The sequence below is a fragment of the Acinonyx jubatus genome, chromosome D3, assembly GCF_027475565.1.
Source record: "Acinonyx jubatus isolate Ajub_Pintada_27869175 chromosome D3, VMU_Ajub_asm_v1.0, whole genome shotgun sequence".
Lineage (NCBI taxonomy): Eukaryota > Metazoa > Chordata > Mammalia > Carnivora > Felidae > Acinonyx > Acinonyx jubatus.
Window position 1 is genome coordinate 22,812,098 of NC_069392.1, and position 20,292 is coordinate 22,832,389.

The 20,292-nt window shown below is 44.3% G+C and overlaps 1 protein-coding gene across 6 annotated transcripts in view; it reads left to right on the forward strand.

Annotated features, from left to right (window-relative positions):
- Positions 1–7,307, forward strand: part of THOC5 (THO complex subunit 5) — a 31,104-nt gene extending 23,797 nt beyond the window's left edge. For all 6 annotated transcript variants that reach the window (XM_015083648.3, XM_015083649.3, XM_053206778.1 and 3 more), the window contains 5 exons: positions 550–653; positions 788–875; positions 3,453–3,568; positions 4,235–4,425; positions 7,101–7,307. In XM_015083648.3, the coding sequence (XP_014939134.1) occupies positions 550–653; positions 788–875; positions 3,453–3,568; positions 4,235–4,425; positions 7,101–7,164 (563 nt within the window). In that variant the 3' untranslated portion in view covers positions 7,165–7,307. The remainder of the gene's footprint in view (positions 1–549; positions 654–787; positions 876–3,452; positions 3,569–4,234; positions 4,426–7,100) is intronic.
- Positions 7,308–20,292: the final 12,985 nt, after the last annotated feature.

Consider the following 20,292-nt stretch of genomic DNA (forward strand, 5'->3'; position numbering starts at 1 on the left):
GTGGGTTTCTTCCCCATCACCATTGCTAAAGTTGTTTTGTCCCAAGGTTGGATGATTGTCATCCTAGACAGCATTTACTGCATTGGCATATTTGTGGATTGAAACACCAGCAGGAATTTGCCCTGGAGCAGTTCTCTAACTCTTCTCCCTTAGAGAAACTGACACAGAACACTTCAGTCATTTTCTCCATCAAGGTCAGCTGTGAGAAAACAGCCCTCTTGGCTATTTGATCTAATTAACAGTCACTGCTGCAGAGACACCATCACTGGTTCTGGCTGCCAGGGGGTTTTTGTTTTGCTGGCCATCATTTGCATTAAAGATAAAGCACCATGAATGCTGGTGCTAGGTCCAGCCACAAGCACATAGCAGGGGTGAAGGTCAGGTTGGTGTGCCTGGATTCCTAGCACATGTTGTTGACCAGGGCATCTACTGAATGCTTCATGTATCTGGAGAGCTGGCAGGGCCACCTGAGCCCTCCAGATGATCCTAGTTACCCAGCTGTGGCATCTGATTTCTACCTGTAATACCACCTCACTTGCTCTCTTTTAGAACATGGCATTGTACCAGTTACCAGTGATTGCCAGTACCTGTTTCCTGCAAAGGTTGTCTCCCGCCTGGTAAAGTGGGTGACAATTGCCCATGAGGATTACATGGTAAGTAGAGGAGTGACATGTCACCCTTGCTGTCCCAAAGACCCATATCATCTTTCAGCTCCTGCCCTTCCCCTAGAAGGGCAAGGGATTTGACTGGAGGATCCAGGAATTCCCTCCTCTGTGGTGACTTCTAGGAGCTGCATTTCACCAAGGACATTGTGGAGGCGGGACTGGCTGAGGACACCAATCTTTACTACATGGCACTCGTGGAAAGGGGCACAGGTAATTGCTCTTCTGATCACAGTGGTAGGCCGGGGAGCTAATAAGAATAAAACATTCCTGAAGGTTGCCCAAAGAAAGCAAAAGATCCTAGAATCTTGCTGGGGTGACTTAGCAAATAGTAGTAATGATTGTAAGAGCCACCATTCAGTGAGGACTTGTTCTATAACACAGCCACATACATGTTTTGTCTCATTTAATCCTCATGACTGGGAGTGGTAATGCAAGTACCCCCTGCTTTCCTAAAATTTGCATTCCACCACTTTGCTTTTGCACAAAACCTACATTAGTGCTGTTTTCGCTAACTGAAAGAAAGGAGGATGTTCACCTTTGCAAGAAAAACCATTACTGTACTAATGTAGGTCTTGTGTAAAAGTACAGTGGCATTAATGCTCGAAAAGTTAAGTGGGCGATGCTCCTCTCCTTATGCCATTTTGACTTACGGAAGGTTTCATAGGAACACTGTACTTTTGGATAGCAGGGGAAACCCGTATTCCCATTTTATAGGTGAGGAAATTGAGGCTTTGTCACAAATGCGATCTGAGCCTGAGCACTTAGCCCTTTGCTTTACTGTTCTCTAAAAGCAGATACCTGTTCTTCCTCCTCTTCACAGAAGGGCCAACAAACCACTCTCAGTTTGTGAAGTGCAGGGTAGTAGGACCTTCCTCCCTGTCTGCTGTTCTGTACTCACTTTGGAGGCATCAAAAGCTGTGATTCCTCATGGCTGTCCTGGAGTCTAATTGGCTACAGCTTTCTGTGGAGCCACCTGGGTGCTGCCTGTGGAGCTGTTTTCTAGCTCCTGCCTCGGCAAACCTGCCGCTGCCCACGGAATCTGACCCCTGGGGCTCGGTGCTGTAGCTGCAGAGCTCAGGTGGTTGGTTGTCTGTGGGTCTAAGTGCGAGAAATACAAGGAAAGGTTGCACTCTGTGATACTAGAGTTTCTCTACCTTGGTTTCTTGCCTTTTGTATGTTTTAAAAATATCCTGAGTAAATTAAATATTTTAGATACTATTGAGGTCCCCAGGGCACTTCATGCTTTCATTCTCTCCCTCAACAATTGGTGACTCCTATTTGGAATTTGTACATTTGCTTCCCATCCTTTTCACTTTCAAAAATCACTTTTGTCTCATCCCTAAATAACACAGAATACTGTTTTGAAAAGGCACAAATATGTAGTCCAAGAAATTTATAAAGCCCCAAGAGGGGGAAGTCACTAGAAGACATCACTCTGCTTCCTGGTTGACCAGGTGAAAGCTTATGTAGGTAGTAAGTGTTCTAGATCCATAACAGAGTGAATGTGATAACTAAAATTTTCATAAGATGCATTGCAGAATTTGAAAATTTAAGAGTGAAATTTAAATAAGTGCACAGCAATTACAGAAAAATATTTTCTCCATAGGATGACGTTCACTTTTACCACCAATGCACTGTGTATATGTGTGTGTGTGTGTGTATGTATACGTATACATATACATATACATACGTATACACACTTACATATATGCATATACACAGAGACACATGAATAATCCTTTATTTTACAACAGATCAGTTTGAAAATTTTACATAGTATGGGTTAAAAACAAAACTTAACTGAATAGAGATAAATCCAGAAATATATGCCAACTGTTAGGACAGAAGCAATACAGCAGAGAAAGGACTCACTTTTTAATAAATGTGGTCGCAGCTGTCAGGGAAGAATTGTCTTAACCTCCACTCTCTTGTCCTCTGTTATTTGAATTACTGGTGTGTCATAGTTCTTTTTCCCCCCCATAAATAATGAGAAAGGAATGGCATATCTAGCGCATTCGTGGTAAAAGTGAATGTCATCCTATGGAGAAAAGCAAAGGCTGCCGCCAGAGAAAAAATGAATATGTTAAAAAATACAACTGTTTCCTCCAAGGACTATGAACACAGCTTTGATATCAGACAGTTGTAGTTGAACTCAGCACTGCTGCTTTGCAACTGTTTGATCTTAAGGAAGTGTCTATGAGAGCCTCAGTTTCTTTATAGGTAAAATGGAGATGATAATAACGGTACCCATCTCATACAGTCATTGGTAGGTTGAAATAAACCTGAAGTAAAATGTATATAAAGGGCTTAGCACAGTACTTGGAATACAGTAAGTACTCCGTAAATGTTGGGTATTAAAAAGTTTCACATAACAAAATACACAAAAAGAAAACAATAGAGAAAATATGTTGATGTAACAGCTAATACACAATATTGTTAGAAAAAACCAGTAAGCCTTCATGTGGGAAAATCCTTAACTTGTGGGCAAAGAAAGAAATGCCAGTTAAACTTCTATCAAAGGAGCAAATGTAACACTTGGGCAGACCCAGTGTGGACCAGATCCTGGAGAGTCCACACACCTCTGCATCCTTAGAGGGACCAGAGTCACAGGACTTCACATTCTGCAGCCTGGCAATTCTACTTCAGAGATTATAGAACAAAAACAAAAGACCAGAATGTTCTGTGCAGTACTCGGATTAATGTAAGACAAAGATCCAATGGGGAGGGTCCATGGCTGGCAAGCTGGGTCTCAGAACTGATTTTTCCTCCTTCCCCCTCCCTTCCCAGCCAAACTCCAAGCTGCCGTGGTGCTGAACCCTGGCTACTCCTCCATCCCACCCATTTTCCAGCTGTGTCTGAACTGGAAAGGAGAGAAAACCAATAGCAATGATGACAACATTCGGGTAAGGCTCTGATGGGGGGTAACGGGAGGAGTGGGGAGAGCCTCCTTGGTGAGATGGGAGGTGGCAGAACCTACTGCAGCTGAAAGCTTGCCCACTGGCGTGATCCTAGGGACAGAGGGACCTGCCAGGATTTGTAGAATTTGCTGGAGTCTGTGTGGTATAGTAGAAGAAAAAGCCTAGACCCATCTTAACAACTTACCTGGTTTGGGGTCACCCCATTTTAAAATGGAGATAATATAAATACTTGCTTTGAAAAGTAGTTGTCTTGGGCTTCTGTAGAATTGTGAACAAACTCGGGAGCACAGACATGGTGGGATGAGATGGTGTATAAGATCATTGCAGCTATTAATTATTAATTTATTCTGTTGATTTGATGCTGTAGTGGTCTTCTGGCCGTGGATCATGCTTTTAACCCTAATACTTTCTGACTTAGATCTTATCTTGAGATTTCTTCTTTACATGCCTCCATCTTTTTGGCTGTGCAAGTATTGGGCAGGAAAAGTTATGGGTCAGAATCAGGAAGACCCTGTTGTCCTGAGGACAAGCCCGTCTTGCCTGAGATGGTGTGACCCAGCTCCTGCAGAGGCCCGGCTGTGGTTCTTGTGGAGCTGCCAGACCCACTCAGTCTGAAGGTAGTGCTAGGTTCCTGGCTCTCCCACTCCTTAGGCCATGGAGAGCGAGGTCAACGTGTGCTACAAGGAGCTCTGTGGCCCCCGACCCAGCCATCAGCTCTTGACCAACCAGCTGCAGCGCCTATGTGTGCTGCTGGACGTCTACCTGGAGACGGAGAGCCACGACGACAGCGTGGAGGGGCCCAAGGAATTTCCCCAGGAGAAGATGTGTCTGCGGCTTTTCAGGTGAGGGGAGGGGTGGGAGCGCTGGGGCCCTGGGTGCCTTCAGCCCTGCCTCTCTCAGGGATTTGGGGCAGAGATCAAAGCCTGGCATGGAGGGTGTGTGTGTTCCCAGGTGTGCTTGTCTGTGTTCACAGTGGAAATTAAAATTCCATAGCTGGATTTTCTGGAGAGAGCTTGCTCCCTCCTTCCTGAAACTTTCCCTGCAGCCCACTTCTACCATCCTGGCCCAGTTGTTCTTCACGAGCACCCCCTGAAGGTGGGCCACCCACTAAGTGAGCAGCACCAGACCACAGACCAAGAAGATGTAGCTGAACTTCCTGTGCTTTTTCTGGAAAACAACAGGGTTTGCTTTTCTCTGTCCAAATAAGCTTTTTAAACTACATATAGCCCCAGCAGTCCCAGGGTATGCCCTACTCTTCCTGGGGTGCTCACAAGTCTGCCACAACCACAGCTTTAGGCAGTCGGGCATCGTGGAAGGAACCAGCTCTGAAATACCATAAACATAAGTGCAAATCTCTGCTTTGTTCCTCACCAGCTGTGTGACCTTGGCAGAGTCACTTTAGCTCTGGGCCTATTTCCTAAAGGCTGAAAGGCTGAAGTAGAAGTGTACAGTCTGGCTCATGAGGAATTAGAGATAAATTATGTCAGCTATGAGAATGATTCCTGGCACAGACGGAGGCTCACAAAATGCTGTTAGGTCCTGACATCTTGGTGTTTAGCCTGTCTGTGCTCATGGCACTTCTAGCCAATGTTCCATTTCACTTTTGTCAGGTCCTTTCTCTCCCTTCCATCCCCCTAACTCATGTTCTTGTTCTTAAAAGAGTCAGTTTCAAAACTCCAGAGTCCACACTATTCAGGTATCCTCTCCCTTTTGAGCAAGCAGCCGGGGAGAAATGGTGTCTGGGAGAGGGGAAGGGCACATCCCCCCTATTCCCTGTCGGTCTAAAGGTGCCTTAACTGCCCGTCACCTTCTCTCAGATAGCCAGTGCCAGCCCCTGGAAGCTGTGCCAGCATCCTCCCGCCTCCATCTGGCACTTCCACCTGGCCTGGTTCTTCATGTTACCTGGTAATAACCAGTTCCAGCCCCCAAGTGGCTGCTGGGAGGCGGAGCAGTGACTAGGTGTTGGTGGCTTCTAGGACTTGCTCTCCCTGGTGGGTCTGTGTGAGAACTCAGTTCTTCCCACCTTCTCAGTCTGCTGTAACACATTTTCAGGGTGGAGGCTCTCACACGGTCGGTGTTTATTTTCTATTATCTAATGGTTCCCAAAGGATCTGTTTCCTGAAGTGCTTTTGTGTCACCCAGGCTGAGCTCCTCTGTCAGGGCATGCTGGGAAGGTACTCCTTTGGCTACTCAGATCCAATTAACTCCATGATTGGTGAGATGTGAGTTTCTTGGCCTGGAGTCCAGCTGACCACTGGGATCAGGCCAAGGGGCTGGGCTGCAAAGCGCTGGCCTGGCAGCAGGGGCCCGAGGTCTGGTCCTGCCTGTGGCTGGCTACTTTCAGCCTGTGGGTTCTCCATTAGCCACATGCCTAGACTCATCCAGGTGACTCTATGCCCCTCTGGTGTTGGGAGGTATCTGTCATTGTGGTTATGAGCAAGGGCTTCAGGGCCAGAAAGATGTAGGTTCAAGTAGCAGCTCCTTCCTGTGTGGGGAGGTCTACATGTAGCCCCGTGAGCTTCAGGTTCCTCATCGGTAAAACAGCATCTCAGGTATTGATGATACCTGATTGATGATTGAGATACCAACCTCAGGTATTGTTGGGAGGATGAAATTAAACCAGATGTAGCTTGTAAATTGCCGAATATGATGTACGCAGAGTAAGCCCTCACGTAAATAAGTGGTTGCATTAGTGTTGGAATAAAAATCTTCTTTCTCCTCATCTCTACCATCACATAGACACACACCCCTCCTTCAGACCGGGATCCGGGATCCTTTCTAGTTACCAGTGAATGTCAGTCATAGGTAGACAAACAAAAGAGGCCCTGTAGCTGGACATCACTCACTGGAGTTGTGCAGCTTGGGGGCCCTGTGTGTTTGGCCTGGGGGCCCAGAATTATAGCCGAAGCACCTTAGCTTTGTAGCACTGGGGGCTTTGGCCATGGCTGTCAGTCGGCCTCTGGCCAGTAGGCTTTGGTGTCAGACCTGGTTTTGAATTTGGGCTGTGTACTTTCTGACCATAAAATCTCAGGCATTTTACCTTCCCGAGCCTGTTTCTTCATCTGTAAAACCTATAAAATGGTGGAAACGGCACCGGAGAGTAGTGAGTATAAAGCACATAGCTCTTTGCAGGCACTTAGTGCAGATTCTTTTCACTCCCAGACTCCTGCCTACATGGGACTCTCCTTGCAAAGGAGGATTTTAAGGTTTTGTCCTTTATTTTTCTTATTACAGAAATAAAATACGTTTCTTGTTAAACATGCAGACGATAACAAGTAGTTCTGTAAAAATACTAAAAAGTGAGGGTACCCAAGCCCTGTGCCTGTTGTCAGTGTGGGTCCTTCCAGGTTTGTGTTCATGCATTTGCAGGAATTTATGTTTTACAGTCTGTGTTTCTCACAGTGTTCCTTTTCCCCCCAACAGCTGCATAGTTTTCCCTTGCGTGGATGAATTATAATTTATTTTTTCAGCCCAGAGGGTATGGTGTTAACTGATCTCCCATCTCCTGTTTCTCTAGGGGTCCCAGCAGGATGAAGCCATTTAAATATAACCACCCTCAAGGATTCTTCAGCCATCGCTGACCTCCCACTCAGCCTGCTGTTTCTCCCTAGGCCCTAAGTGCTGTGCCTCTGCTTTCTGTTCTGGCCCACAGGTGGCTCTTGATATTCTCCAAAGACAGACTTTTTTATTTCTAGCCTATTAAAGTGTCACTTGACCAAGTAGACTTTGTCTTGTGGTTCCCTGGGATGGAGGGAGGCAGGTTTGCAGTCTGGAAGGGCAGTTGGGGGCCATGGCATGGTGTGAAAGAGCTTTCACACCTACGCTTTCCCTAGGTGGCCAAGAAAAGCAGAGTGCAGAAGATTCTGGTTCTATCAAAGCATGCTGCCCTCTTGTCCCCACTCACCTTTCTTGTTCCTGCTTTGGACAATTATCTTGTTTGTTACCCCAGGTCCCTGCTCTTAGGAGGTGGCTGGGGAAGGCCAAGTCAGCATAGCACAAAAAGCAAAAGCTCTTTTCTCCCTCCACTAACTTTGTCAGTGCCTCCAACGGCCATTCTCTCCGTTGGATGTTATAAACATGTGAAAGTATAGCACACATAGAAGACCAATACAAGGAATAATTGTACGTATTGCCAGATTTCCTGAAGTTGATGAAGATGGTGTTGGAGAGCCTCATGCAGAGCTATCATCTAGTGAAGCTCTGGCAGAGTGAGACCGGGTGACATCTGAGGAGAATATTCATGATGCTGACATGATAGGTGCCTCAAGAAATAACAGCTTGACTCTCAAAGAATTAAGACAAGTCCTAGGGAAATAGATAAAACCCTCTTAAATGTTTGCAAAGCGATCTCTTTTATAATTCTGTAAAAATCAAAGTGAAGGATGGCATGAAGTGTTCTTGGATAATTTTGTCAGGAAAATTATTCCCCATTCCCTCAAAAAAAATCCATATTCAATTCATTATTTAAGAAATAAGATAGAAAGATGGAGCTAAGAATTATCACATACTTGGGGCACCTGGCTGGCTCATTTTGGAAGAGCATGCAGCTCTTGATCTCGTCATGAGTTCAAGCCCCACGTTGGGCGTAGAGATTACTAAAGAAATAAACTAAAAAAAAAAAAAAAAAAATTATATACTTGCAAGTATAATCTATAAAGCTTTTCAACTGCAAGATGAATATCTACTCTTGTAGCAACTTTTAATATACATCAATTTTATTTTTGTGACAGTCCCAGTCATGAGGCTTTTTTCTTGGGTCTCCTGGGTGGCTCAGTCAGTTGAGAGTCCAACTTGATCTCTGCTTGGGTCGTGATCCCAGGGGGTCGTGGGATCAAGCCCTACGTCGGGCTCCACACTGAGCTTGGGGCCTGATTGGGCTTCTCTCTCTCTCGCCCTCTCTGCCCCTTTCCCTGCTTGTGACTTCTCTCTCTCTCTCTGTCTCTCTTTCTCTCTCTCTAAAAAAATAAATTTTTTAAAAAGTGGCTTTTTTCTCCCAGAACATACTTTGAACTTTGTTCCCTATCATGCATCTATTCACTCGGTGGACTAAATATCCTTGGATAACATGGGTCTATAAAAGCTGTTTCCTCCTGTCTTGGCTGATCACAGAGCATCCCAGTAATAAGGATTTCCTGAGAAAGAACCAGGAGACTCCTGGCCTTCCCAGGGCCCTTCATTTTACAGATGGAGGCCTGAGCCCTTGAAGAAAGGAGAATGTCCTCTCTGGTGGCTAAATCACCACCACCACCTGTGCCTCTCCTTTCCCTCAGCCTGCATCATTCTTTTGAATTTAAAGGTAGATACTCTTCTGCCCAGAGGCCCTCAAACATAAGTATGTGTGAGTCCCCCATCCCAAGAGGGCGTTAGAAAAACAGATTCCCGTGCCTCCCGCTAATATTCGGACTCTGTTGACCTAAGATGGGCCCAGGAAGTGTATTTTTAACAAACTCCCCAGGTGCACGTTGCCCTAGTCTCTTTTTGGAAGTAGCTGTACTTCCTTCCCGTCCCTCATTTTTCTTGGTGACTCCTCATATAATGTAGGAAGGCCCGATTTTCTGCAATCAGCTCCCCCTCTTCTGTCTTCCGTACCGTGGGCAGCAGAGTGAACCTCCCTCCGTGTGCTGCTTTCTCTCCACATAGATCTCCTTGTCATTTCCCTGACCTACTTGCCTGGACCCTGTCCCTGCCGGCATCCCCTTGGTCTGGACACCTTCAGGCCCTGCATCTCACCGCCTGTGCTGAATAAGATTGAAATGGGGCCTAAAAATAGTTCCTTTAATGGCCCCTGCATTGCAGCCTCCACTGTTCTTGGCTGGAAGGCAGCCAAACTGACTCAGCACAAAAGCTGGTCTCCAGTAGCTGGGACAAGGTTGCAAAGAATGTGAGCACAGGGGAAAGGCTCTACTTCCCCGGGGCGGATGTCAGAACCTGTCGCCCTCCAGAAGAGATTTTCCCTCTTCAAAGGAGCTGGCTGAACAAAAGAATCCTTTGGCTGTAAGGAGAAGTATTTTAAAGCTAGTGACAAGCTCAGGACAGTCCAGCCCCTTTGAGGTACTTGACAGCCATATGTGCTTCCAGTCAGCAGTTAGGGGAAGGGCCTGGCTTGGAAGGACCTCAAAGCTTTCCCCTCAACCAGAATTGTCCTTGGCCTTTCCTGGAGCACCTCCCAGACAGTAGTCCCTCTCTGTCATCCTCCCATACCTGGGACTCAGCCCAGGTTCCTTACCTTTTTATTTATTTTTAGTTTTTCAAAAAGTAATCTCTGTGCCCAACATGGGGCTCAAATTCACGACTCCGGGATCAAGAGTCGCATGCTCTGCCAACAGCCAGCCAGGTGCCCCTCCTTGTCTTTTTATTTTTATTTTTTAATTATTTTTAAAGGTTGGTTTATCTTTGAGAGAGAGGGAGACAGAGGATCCAAAGCCGGCTCTGTGCTGACAGCAGCAAGCCCAATGCGGGGCTCAAGCTCACAAACTGTGAGATCATGACCTGAGCTGAAGTTGGACGCTCAATAGACTGAGCCCCTAGGTGCCCCATCTCCTTGCCTCTTTTAAAGCTACCATCCACGTTCTTGATTTCTTTGTATATCTTAATCTCGCCATTATTTTCTTCTCAGCTTGCTCTCTCCTGTTTTCTCTACAAATAAAATCCAAAAGACCCTTTTTATTTTAAGGGTGTTCTTGCTGATCACTGTGGGGAAATGGCTAAAAACCCTATCCATGGGCTGCCAGACTGCCAAAGGAACTTTCTCCCTGTCTCTAGCCCCAACTCTGTCCTTTCCCTGGCATGCAGCAGTCTGTCGAGACAGTTGTGCTAGTCACAATTTTACATTCACTGTCCCATTTAATTACAACAGGACACCAAGAATACACATTCTCTTCATTTTTACAGTTGAGGAAAGTGAGGCTCAGAGCATAAAATGAGGTGTTCAACCCGGAGGCCTTCTTGAGCTGAGCACCCAGGGTGAGATCTCAGCAGGTCTAACTACCGTGAAGGCTTTCCTTTCCTTTTTTGTCTTTTTAAAGTATTTATTTATTTACTTACTTAGGGAGAGAGCATGAGAGAGAAAGCACACAAGCAGGAGAAGGGGGGAGAGAGAGAATCCCAAGTAGGCTCTGCACTGCCAGAATAGACCCCCACACGGGGCTCAAACTCACAAACCGTGAGATCATGGCCTGAGCCAAAATTAAGTCAGACGCTTAGCCAACTGAGCTACCCAGGCGCCCAGAGCTTTCCTTTTCATAAGAATACCTACAGGTTCAGCATAGTTTCATGCTGGCACTTTTTGCTGGGCCGTTTGTTCATTTCAGCAACACAAGTACACCAAGAGCACTATGGTGGTCAAGAGTTACAGCTTAGTGTCCGGCTGACCCATCAGGTCCTTGTTCCACCCTTGAGCAACTGTTTGACCTTGGGCAGGTTGCTTGACTCTAAGTTTTGGGGTCCCCATCTGCAACTGGGAGTGGTTGTAGGGATTAAGTATCAACTTTCTCAGCACCGTGCCCAACACCTAGCATTGCTCAGCAAAGGGGAGAGATTCCTGTCCTTGCCTTCCAGATTTCAGCCCCAGAGAAGGGGCCTCTTTCTTTTTTTTAAATGTTTTTGTTTATTTTTGAGAGAGAGATGGAGACAGCGAGCAGGGGAGGGGCAGAAAGAGAGGGAGACAGAGGATCTGAAGCAGGCTCTGCTCTGACAGCAGAGAGCCCGATGCGGGGCCCCAACTCTCAAACTGTGAGATCATGACCGGAGCTTAACTGGAGGTTAAGTCAAATACTTAACAGACTGAGCCACCCAGGCGCCCTGAGAAGGGGCCTCTTGAGTAAGGAAGGCCTCTCCTGCCTGATGTGCCATTCCCCTGCAGACGGTTCCCAGGTTCTGGAAGCCCAGCTCTCTCTGGTCCTGTCACTCCTGGCCCCCAGCACTTCCACCTGTCGCAGCTAAACTGGGCTCTGCCCTCAGGTGGAGGAGCCAAGCTCTCATTACCTGTCACTAGACCAACCACAGCCCATTAGCCTCGCATCTGCTCCCTGCTGTCTGTGGGCCTGTGTCCTGGTTCCCACCAGAGGGTCACCTCAACTTCCTGGGCTCTTGCCACACCCTCTCCTCACTTGGCTTTCTCACTACTTCCACAGATGACCTAAACTGGGAAAGGAAACTCCAGCACTACCCAGTGGGGCTGGCGGGGGACCCTCAGAGTACATTTGTGCAATGAGTGAATCGATGGCATCCCAAAATATTTCAAAGGTGGACCCAGTCTAACAAGTTGGAATGTAAAATCCTACATGAAGGACGTAAAAACCAATCAATCGCTCACCCATGTGCTGGGATACAGCAGCTTGAGTGAAAATATGTGGTGGTTTTGGTGAGCAACTGTGCCCAAGGGGTATCTGCCCTGGCAATGCAGGGAACTGGCAGAAACGCTGAAATTGCACTATTCCTTTTCTTATTCCATTGGGTCAAATTCCACAGGACCAGTTACCATATTTATTTCCCACTGTATGTAGACTAATCACTTACTGGCTGGGTGTTTCATATTTTCCAATTTCACATTTATTTGTTTTCTTACTAAAACGAAGCCATAGTATACAAAATTCTTAATTTGATTTTTAGAATAAGTAATTCATTCACAAGAGGGAGAAACCAGAAAGCATAAGAAGTGAAAGTACAGTGAAAAGTTTTACCATCAATCTTAACCCCCACCTGCCAAGTTCCCACCTCTCCCACAAATAAGCAACCAAGTTGCTTACTTTCTCGTATATCCTTTCAAATTCTTTAAACAAACACAAATTGTTTTTCTATTTTTTAAGAAATTTTATTTTTAAGTAGGCTCCACACCCAATGCAGAGCTTAAAACTCATGACTCCAAGATCACGAGTCGCATGCTCTAACGACTGAGCCAGCCAGGCGTCACTATTTTTCCATCTTTGCACAAAATACCATACTGCATACACTGTTTTTGCATCTTGGCTTTTTTCTTTTCTTTCTTTCTTTTTTTTTTTTTTTTTTTTAGACATCTTTCCATATCAGTGCAGGGATATAAAGAGCTTCCTCATCCTTCTTTACAGCTGCATAGTATTCCATTCAACGGATGTTCCATAATTTAATTAGTTTTAATGGATAGTTGGCTGTGCCACCTGGGTGTCTCAGTCCATTGAGCATCCGACTCTTGGTTTGGGCTCAGGTCACGATCTCACAGTTTGTGGGTTCGAGCCCCATGTGGGGCTCCATACTGATAGCATGGGGCCTGCTTGGGATTCCCTTTCTCTCTCTCCCAAAATACATAAATAAACTTTAGTTTTTAATTTTTTTAACGTTTATTTTTGAGAGAGAGAGATTGTGAGCAGGGGAAGGACAGAGAGAGAGGGAGTCAGAGGGTACGAAGAGGGCTCTGCTCGAGAGCCCGATATGGGGCTCAAACTCAGGAACCAGGAGATCATGACCTGGGCCAAAGTTGGATGACTAATCAACTGAATCACTTACGTGCCCCTGTATCTAGAAACTTTTAAAATATACAAATGTATATTTTTTACTAAATAAGCTCTACCCAACGGGGTTTGATCTCACAACCCTGGGATCATGATCCAAAATCAAGAGTCATATGCTCAACCAACTGAACCACCCAGGTACCCCTGAAATCACTAATTTAATCTCTATTTGTGGTAGATATATTCCGATTTTCTATTTTTTCTTGAGTAAGTTTCAGTAGTTTGTGTCTTTTTAGGAATTTCTCCATTTAACCTAAATTATCAGGGATGTAGTTGTTCACAGTATTCCCTTATAATCCTTTTTATTTCTGTAAGTTTGGTATTAATGTCCCCTCTTCCATTCCTGACTTTAGCAATTGAGTGCTCTTTCTTTTCTTCCTCAGTCTAGCTAAAGGTTTGTCAGTTTGGTTGATCTTTCCAAGAACCAATTGTTAGTTTCACTGACTTTTGTCTTAGTTTTTATTCCTATGCCATTAATTTCTACTCTAATTCTGCTTTGAGTTTAGTTTTCTTTTTCTATCATTAATCTTAAGGTAGAAAATTAGGTTATCAATTTGAAAACTTTCTTCCTTTTAAATGTGGATAATTGCAACTATAAATTTTCCTCTAAGCATTGCATTAGCTGCATCCCATAAGTTTCCATATGTCTTTATTTGCATTCACCTCAAAGTATTTTCTAATTTCCCCCATAGTTTCTTTCTCTTTAAAAAAAAAGTTAATTTATTTTGAGAGAGAGAGCACACACACACATGGAGGGGGGCAGAGAGAGGGAGAGAGAGAATCCCAAGCAGGCTCCATGCTGTCAGCACAGAGCCTGACCGGGGGCTCAATCCCATAAACAGTGAGATCATGACCTGAGCCAAAATCAAGAGTCAGACACAACTGACTGAGCCACCCAGGTGCATCCCCCATGGTTTTTTCTTTGATTTTTTTTGTTATTTAGAAGCGTGTTGTTTAATTTCCATATATTTGTGAGTTTTACAAATTTGTTTGTTATTTCTAATTTCACTCTATTATGATCAGAGAACAGACTTTGTCCTATTTCAATCCTTTTTAGATTTGTTGAAGCTTGTTTTATGATCTAACGTATGATCTGTCCTGGAGAACATTCCGTATGCTTGCATGGAGTGTTTTAAAGATGTTTGCTATAAACTGATATAAATTACTTGTAACATTAAAAATTAGTTTTCTTTTGGGGTGCCCGGGTGGCTCAGTTGGTTAAATGTCTGACTTCAGCTCAGGTCATGATCTCATGGTTCATAGGTTCAAGCCCCATGTCAGCTTGTGTGCTGACAGCTCAGAGCCTGGAGCCTGCTTCAGATTCTTTGTCTTCCCCTCTCTCTGCCCCTCCCCCACTTTCACTCTGTCTCTCTCTCTCTCAAAAATAAACATTAAAAATTTTTTTAAATAGTTTTCTTTTTTGCTGCAGAATGTTTACTAATATAAATGTAATTTAATTTATTTAGTCATTCTCCTATTATTGTATATTCAGGGTATTTTCCATTTTTCCAAAATATAAACAAAGCTGAAGTGAACATATTTTGGATTTGAATATTTCTGTATAGAGCTGATTATTGATTTAGGATACATTCCCCAAAGTGGCATACTTTGGTTAGAGTATCTCAGCTTTTACGCTTCTGATATATCTCATTAGATTGCCTTCCAAGAAGGTTTTGTCAGTTTCCATTCCAACCATTAGTTCCAAAAAATTCAGGTTTCCCAGCATGCCCACTGACACTGAGTATTATTGCTCCTTTGGATCTTCTACTACATGCACTGTGGACATTTATCATTGTTACCACCAAGCATCTACTCCTTTTTAATAGCAGTATCTCCAATTTCGTTTAGGAACCACACCTTCTAAACTCTCAATTTCAATTTGGGGGCCTAACATATTTCCCCAGCTCTAAGCATGAGCAATTGACTACAGCCTACAGTGTACCAGAGAGGAGCATATGACCTTACCAGCCCAATGAGAACCAACCCGTGGACTTTTCCTGAAATATTGAAGAGCTTACTCATCTGGTGGCATGGAAGCTGGAAGCTGGAAGAGACTACATGGAGAGGTCCTGCCTGAGAATGAAGCCTACACAAAAGAAAACAACTGAGAGATGGGGAAAGAAATGACAGCATCTTGGGGAACATCCTTTGAGAATTCCCCCGGTCTAGCTTTATCTGAGGCAAGTCAACCTTCTTAAACTCCTTGGTTCTGTAAGGTAATATAGTTATTAATTTATCGGTAGCAATGGTATTTTGCTTAAACTAGTTTGGTTCTGTTTTGACCACTTGCAACAGAAATAATGCTGATGAATATGGAAACCTCCAGTGCATCCTCTCAGGAGCTGCTGGTCAGAATTCTCTGGAACATTGCTGTGGAATTATCAGTGCTGTCGCCTAAAAAAGTTTCCCCTCTTCTCCCTTTAGCACTGAGTAGGACTGCTCTGCCTATCTCCTCTGATATTAGATATAACTGTGTGAATTACTTTGGCCAGTGAAATGTTGCCAGAAGAGACCTGTATCACTTTCAAGTGGAACTTTTAAGAGCCTGTGCATAGTTTGCTGTATTCTCTCTCTCCTGCCTCAGTGAACTTGGAAAGCCTGGGTCTACATGGGTCACCTATGAACTTGGTTCTCGAGTGACCACTATGAACACAGACCCCTGCTGACCCACACTGGATGTGTAGCATGAGTGAGAAAGATGCTACATCGAGATGTAGTTGTTTATTATCACAGACAGAACCTAACCTAGTCCTTCTGAAACAATTCCCCTGAGAAAAAATGAAGGATGTTTTTCATCAACCCAGCTATGTTTGCTGAACCGACAGCTAGCCAGCAGGAAGGGCACATCCTAAAGCAATCAGCTTCTTTCCATGTATCATTTGTGTCCCCCAGGCCTTTGACATCTGACAAGCAATTTCTTAGCAAATTGACTCCCTTGGTTTTTCCCAAGCTTTGTTATCCTCTCAGAAGGAGAATTATTTTGTTTGGCAGATGGTTAAAGTTAGTCCTAGTTGGTATCTGGCCTGCTAATCCTACCTACAGCATTGGGAGCATATCCACTTAGGGCAAGAGAAGAGGAATAGCTGGCTCAGATCCTTCTGCCCTGCCTGTGCCACTTGGGGCCACTATGAAAATGATATCACCAAAGAAGGCTACAGCTTTTGGCATTCCAGATACCTACAGCATCTGGTTTGGGGTGGTCATGTAATATGTCAGAAGACAGAATGGCAAAGAAAGGAAGAGCTTGGGCTGTGTGGTCAGACAGGCTCAAATTTAAATCCAGCCTTCACCTCTTCCTAGCTCTGGGATTTGGGGCAAAGTCACTTCTCTGAGCCTCAGTTTTCTTGACTGAGAAAACGCAGGCCCAAGAGTGCTCATTTCATCAGGCTGTTGTTAGACTCTGAATATAAAATGTGTAGCCCAGTGCCCAGTCCTTGGAAAGTGCTCAGTAAGTGGTGACCATGATGGTGCATCAAAGCTGATGACCTGGATTCTAATCTAGACAAGCCCCCTGTTGTCTCCTGTGGACATCGGCTGAGTCAGTGATTTGTAAGAGCCCTTGTATCTCTAACACCAATCATGTCTTCCCTGCAATTTCAAAACTGAGTAAGTATACATTTCCTAGATGAGGGTCACTGAGGGCAATTTTTAAAAAATAGAACTGTAAAAAATTGACAGCCAGGTAATTCATAGTTTCTCTCTAGAACAAATAGGAAAGCGAATCTCTGCTACCAACTTGGCCTCAGGCAGGCTCCTGCCCCTCTGGCCTCCTCTTAGAATAAGGAGATGGGGCTAGAAGCTGTTTTGGACCCTGTTGGCATTGACTGGTTATGATCTGCTTATAGTGATGCATAGGGGTCTTTGCCTCCTCTCCTGACCCTCATCTGCTTTATCTTCAACTCCATTGCTTAGGTTCTGATGTCTGATATTTTACCTTGTGTTTTTAACCCTGTGCAACTTCTTGATATATCATTTTTGTAAGCTTTATTTTGAAGTAATTTAAAATGTACTGAAAAGTTGCAAAGACAGCATAGTGAGTTCCTGAATACCCTCAGGAATTGGTTTCTTTTAATAGTCACCTCTGTGTGATCATGGTATGTTTGTCAAAATGAAGATATTAATATTGGTATGTTACTCTTAACTAAATGACAGACTGCATTTGAATTCACTGCTTTTTCCTCTAATGTTCCAGGATCCAATGCAGGCTGCCACACAGCATTAAGTCATCGTGTCTCCTCAGTCTCCTCTAGTCTGATGGCTTCTCAGGCCTTTGATTTATCAGTTTTAAGCAGTTTCTCTAGACTGGCATGAGAGATAAGTGTTTTTGATCAATTACACACTCCAGTTTCCCTTTCCCCATCTTTCCCTTATGTTTATCTTACCTTTGGGTGTAATCCACATTCATTGCTTTTGTTATCTTTATGTGAATATTGTTACCTGTTGGATTCACTATGCATATTACACCTCCTCTTATACAAATTTTTTGCCTTATAGTTATTTTATTATTTGTTTTATTTTCCTTGAATTGACTAAATCTTCCCACACTCTCCAATAGTTCAGTAATAGACTTCCAATTTTATACATGATGGATCATGTCAAGCAATTTATCAGTTTAATTTTTTTCTTGGAAATCCCCCCCCCCCCCCCAGACTCATTCCAATCTGGATACGGGCTGCACAGCCATTGTCCTTCAGTTCATCCTCATTTGTCCAGGACTTTCCTAGTTTGAAACACTGAAAGCCCTATATCCTGGGAAACTTCTCCATGCCAGACAAATTAGGACAGTTGTCACCCTACATAGCAGTCCTCTGATGACCAAAATTAAGCCAATGATACACCACAGAAACTTGTTCAGGATTCTGTGGCAGCTTACTACAGAAAACATACAGACTCTGGAGTTCTAGGTTTAAATCCTGGCTTTGCCACTTACTAGCCGTATGACTGGGCAACTCACCTCACCAGTTTTCTCAGCATTATACAATAGGCAACAGAACAGCTACCTTGAAAAACTCCCATGTGGATGGGAAAATGCGAAATATGATTACTTCAACAAATGGTAGTTATCATTATAAGCAATTTGGGGAACGCAACTAATTGTGACTTTTTTCAGAAAAGACACATGGGGATTTCCTAGGTCCTAGATCCCCCTCGATATTTAGGTAGTGTAGCTATATGCCAGGGCCTGTGGAGGTCTGATTTCCCTAGGACAGAACTGTTCAGAAAATTAATACTCAGGTTTCACAGAGTCCTTGGTTGTGTTTGATAACTTGAAGGGCCAATCAAAACTGTTTCTAAAATGACATTTAAAGACCCCTTTGTTTAAATGTGACCACCCTATACTGTCTTGATACTCTTTGTTTTAAAACTTCAGACCTATGGGGCTCCTGGCTGCTCAGTTGGTGCAACTTTTGATCTCGGGGTTTTGAGTCCGAGCCCCATGTTGGGTGTGGAGATCACTTAAAAATAAAATCTTTGGGGCATCTGGGTGGCTCAGTCAGTTGAACGTTTGACTTTGGCTCAGGTCATGATCTCAGTTTGTGGGTTCGAGCCCTGCATCAGGCTCTGTGCTGACCGCTTGCTCAGAGCCTGGAGCCTGCTTCAGATTCTGTGTCTCCTTCTCTCTCTGCCCCTCCCCCGCTCACACTTTGTCTCACTCTGTTTCTCAAAAATAAATAAATGTATAAAAACATTTTTAATAATAAAAAATAACATCTTTTAAAAAATACATAAATTAAAAAAATAAAAATTGAGACCTGTAACAGATGAAAGTGGTTGCCAAAAGTGAGATGTGGGCCTTGGGCTGAGGAGTGGACTTTGGGCACAACTTTGAGGAGTTACTTGCTCATTCCCTGAGAGATCATCATTTGTGTTCTAGCACAGTGACCAGCCCCCTTCAGTCACTACATTATTCAGAACTCTTCTGGTTGCATATGACAGAATCCTAAAGTATCTTAAATGAATTTTGGCAAAACTTTATTGGCTCAAAGAATGGCCAACAAGCCTTGGAAAGGAACAACAGAATCAAGGACTTGAAATCTATAATGACTCTCTAGGTATTTTGTCTCTATCCATCTATCTCTGTCCATCTATCTCTCCCTTTCTCACAGACTAACTTTTCCTCAAGGCTGGAAAAATGGTAGCCCATAGCTACTGATTCCCATATCTTCCCACCTTCCACAATGAGAAAACTGCCAGCCAATCTGGTCTCAAGTTTGAAATCCCCGGAAAGGTATCTCATTGGCTCACCTGGAGTCACGTGGTCATTCTTGGGCCAATCGCCAGTGACCAGTGGCATAGAGCAATTAGAAAACATGGTGGCTCTGAGAACCACCTGGTTGGGGCAGAGAAAGAAGCAATTCCCAGGAGAAGTGCTAAAAACAAACACAAGGAGTCATGACAGTGCTAAAGTTGGAAACCACACAGGGATTTTACAGTAAAGACCTCACATCAGTCCACCAGAGCAACACAACTTTCAAAATCGTGTCTGGAGAAGTATGCTGGAGTTCAATTAAGGGACTACTGACAGATTGTTCCCAATGGTGGTGACTGTAGTCTTCACTACAGGTGAATTGGCAACATATGGCCCCTCATTCAGAAGACTCATCCCTCCTTACAAAAGAGGACATAGAGCTCTATAAATAGACTTTAATATTCAAAGGACCTCACCTATTCTCAGGTGTCAGGGTGCATCAGAATCAAGTGGGAGTTGGTAAAGCATGTACTTTCCCAGGCTTACCCCTCAAATTTTGATTCAATGGTCTACAATGGAAACAAGGAATCTACTTTTTCTTTTTTTAAGTTTAGAGACAGGGTGCCTGTGAGTAGGGTGAGAGTGTCAGAGGGAGAGAGAATCTTCTCTCCCTCAGAGGGAGAGCCTGACATGGGGCTTCATCCCATGACCCTGGATCATTACCTGAGCCAAAATCAAAAGGCGGATGCTCAACCGAGACATCCAGAATCTTCATTTTTATATGGCTTCCAGATGATGCTGATATAGGTGATCCATGGACCACCCTGTGAAACCATACACCAGACCACTTATCTACAAGATCCTAAAAATAAAGCACATTGCCTGGCACATGATTTATGCCAGGAAACAGCCCAAGGAAGGGCACATTAACTGGTCCCATACCTGCATGAGACCTCTGATGCTTACTCAGTCCTCTGCTGTCTTGAGTGTGACATCTAGACTTCCCCTGGCCCTGTCCCCCAACCTGCCTGGGG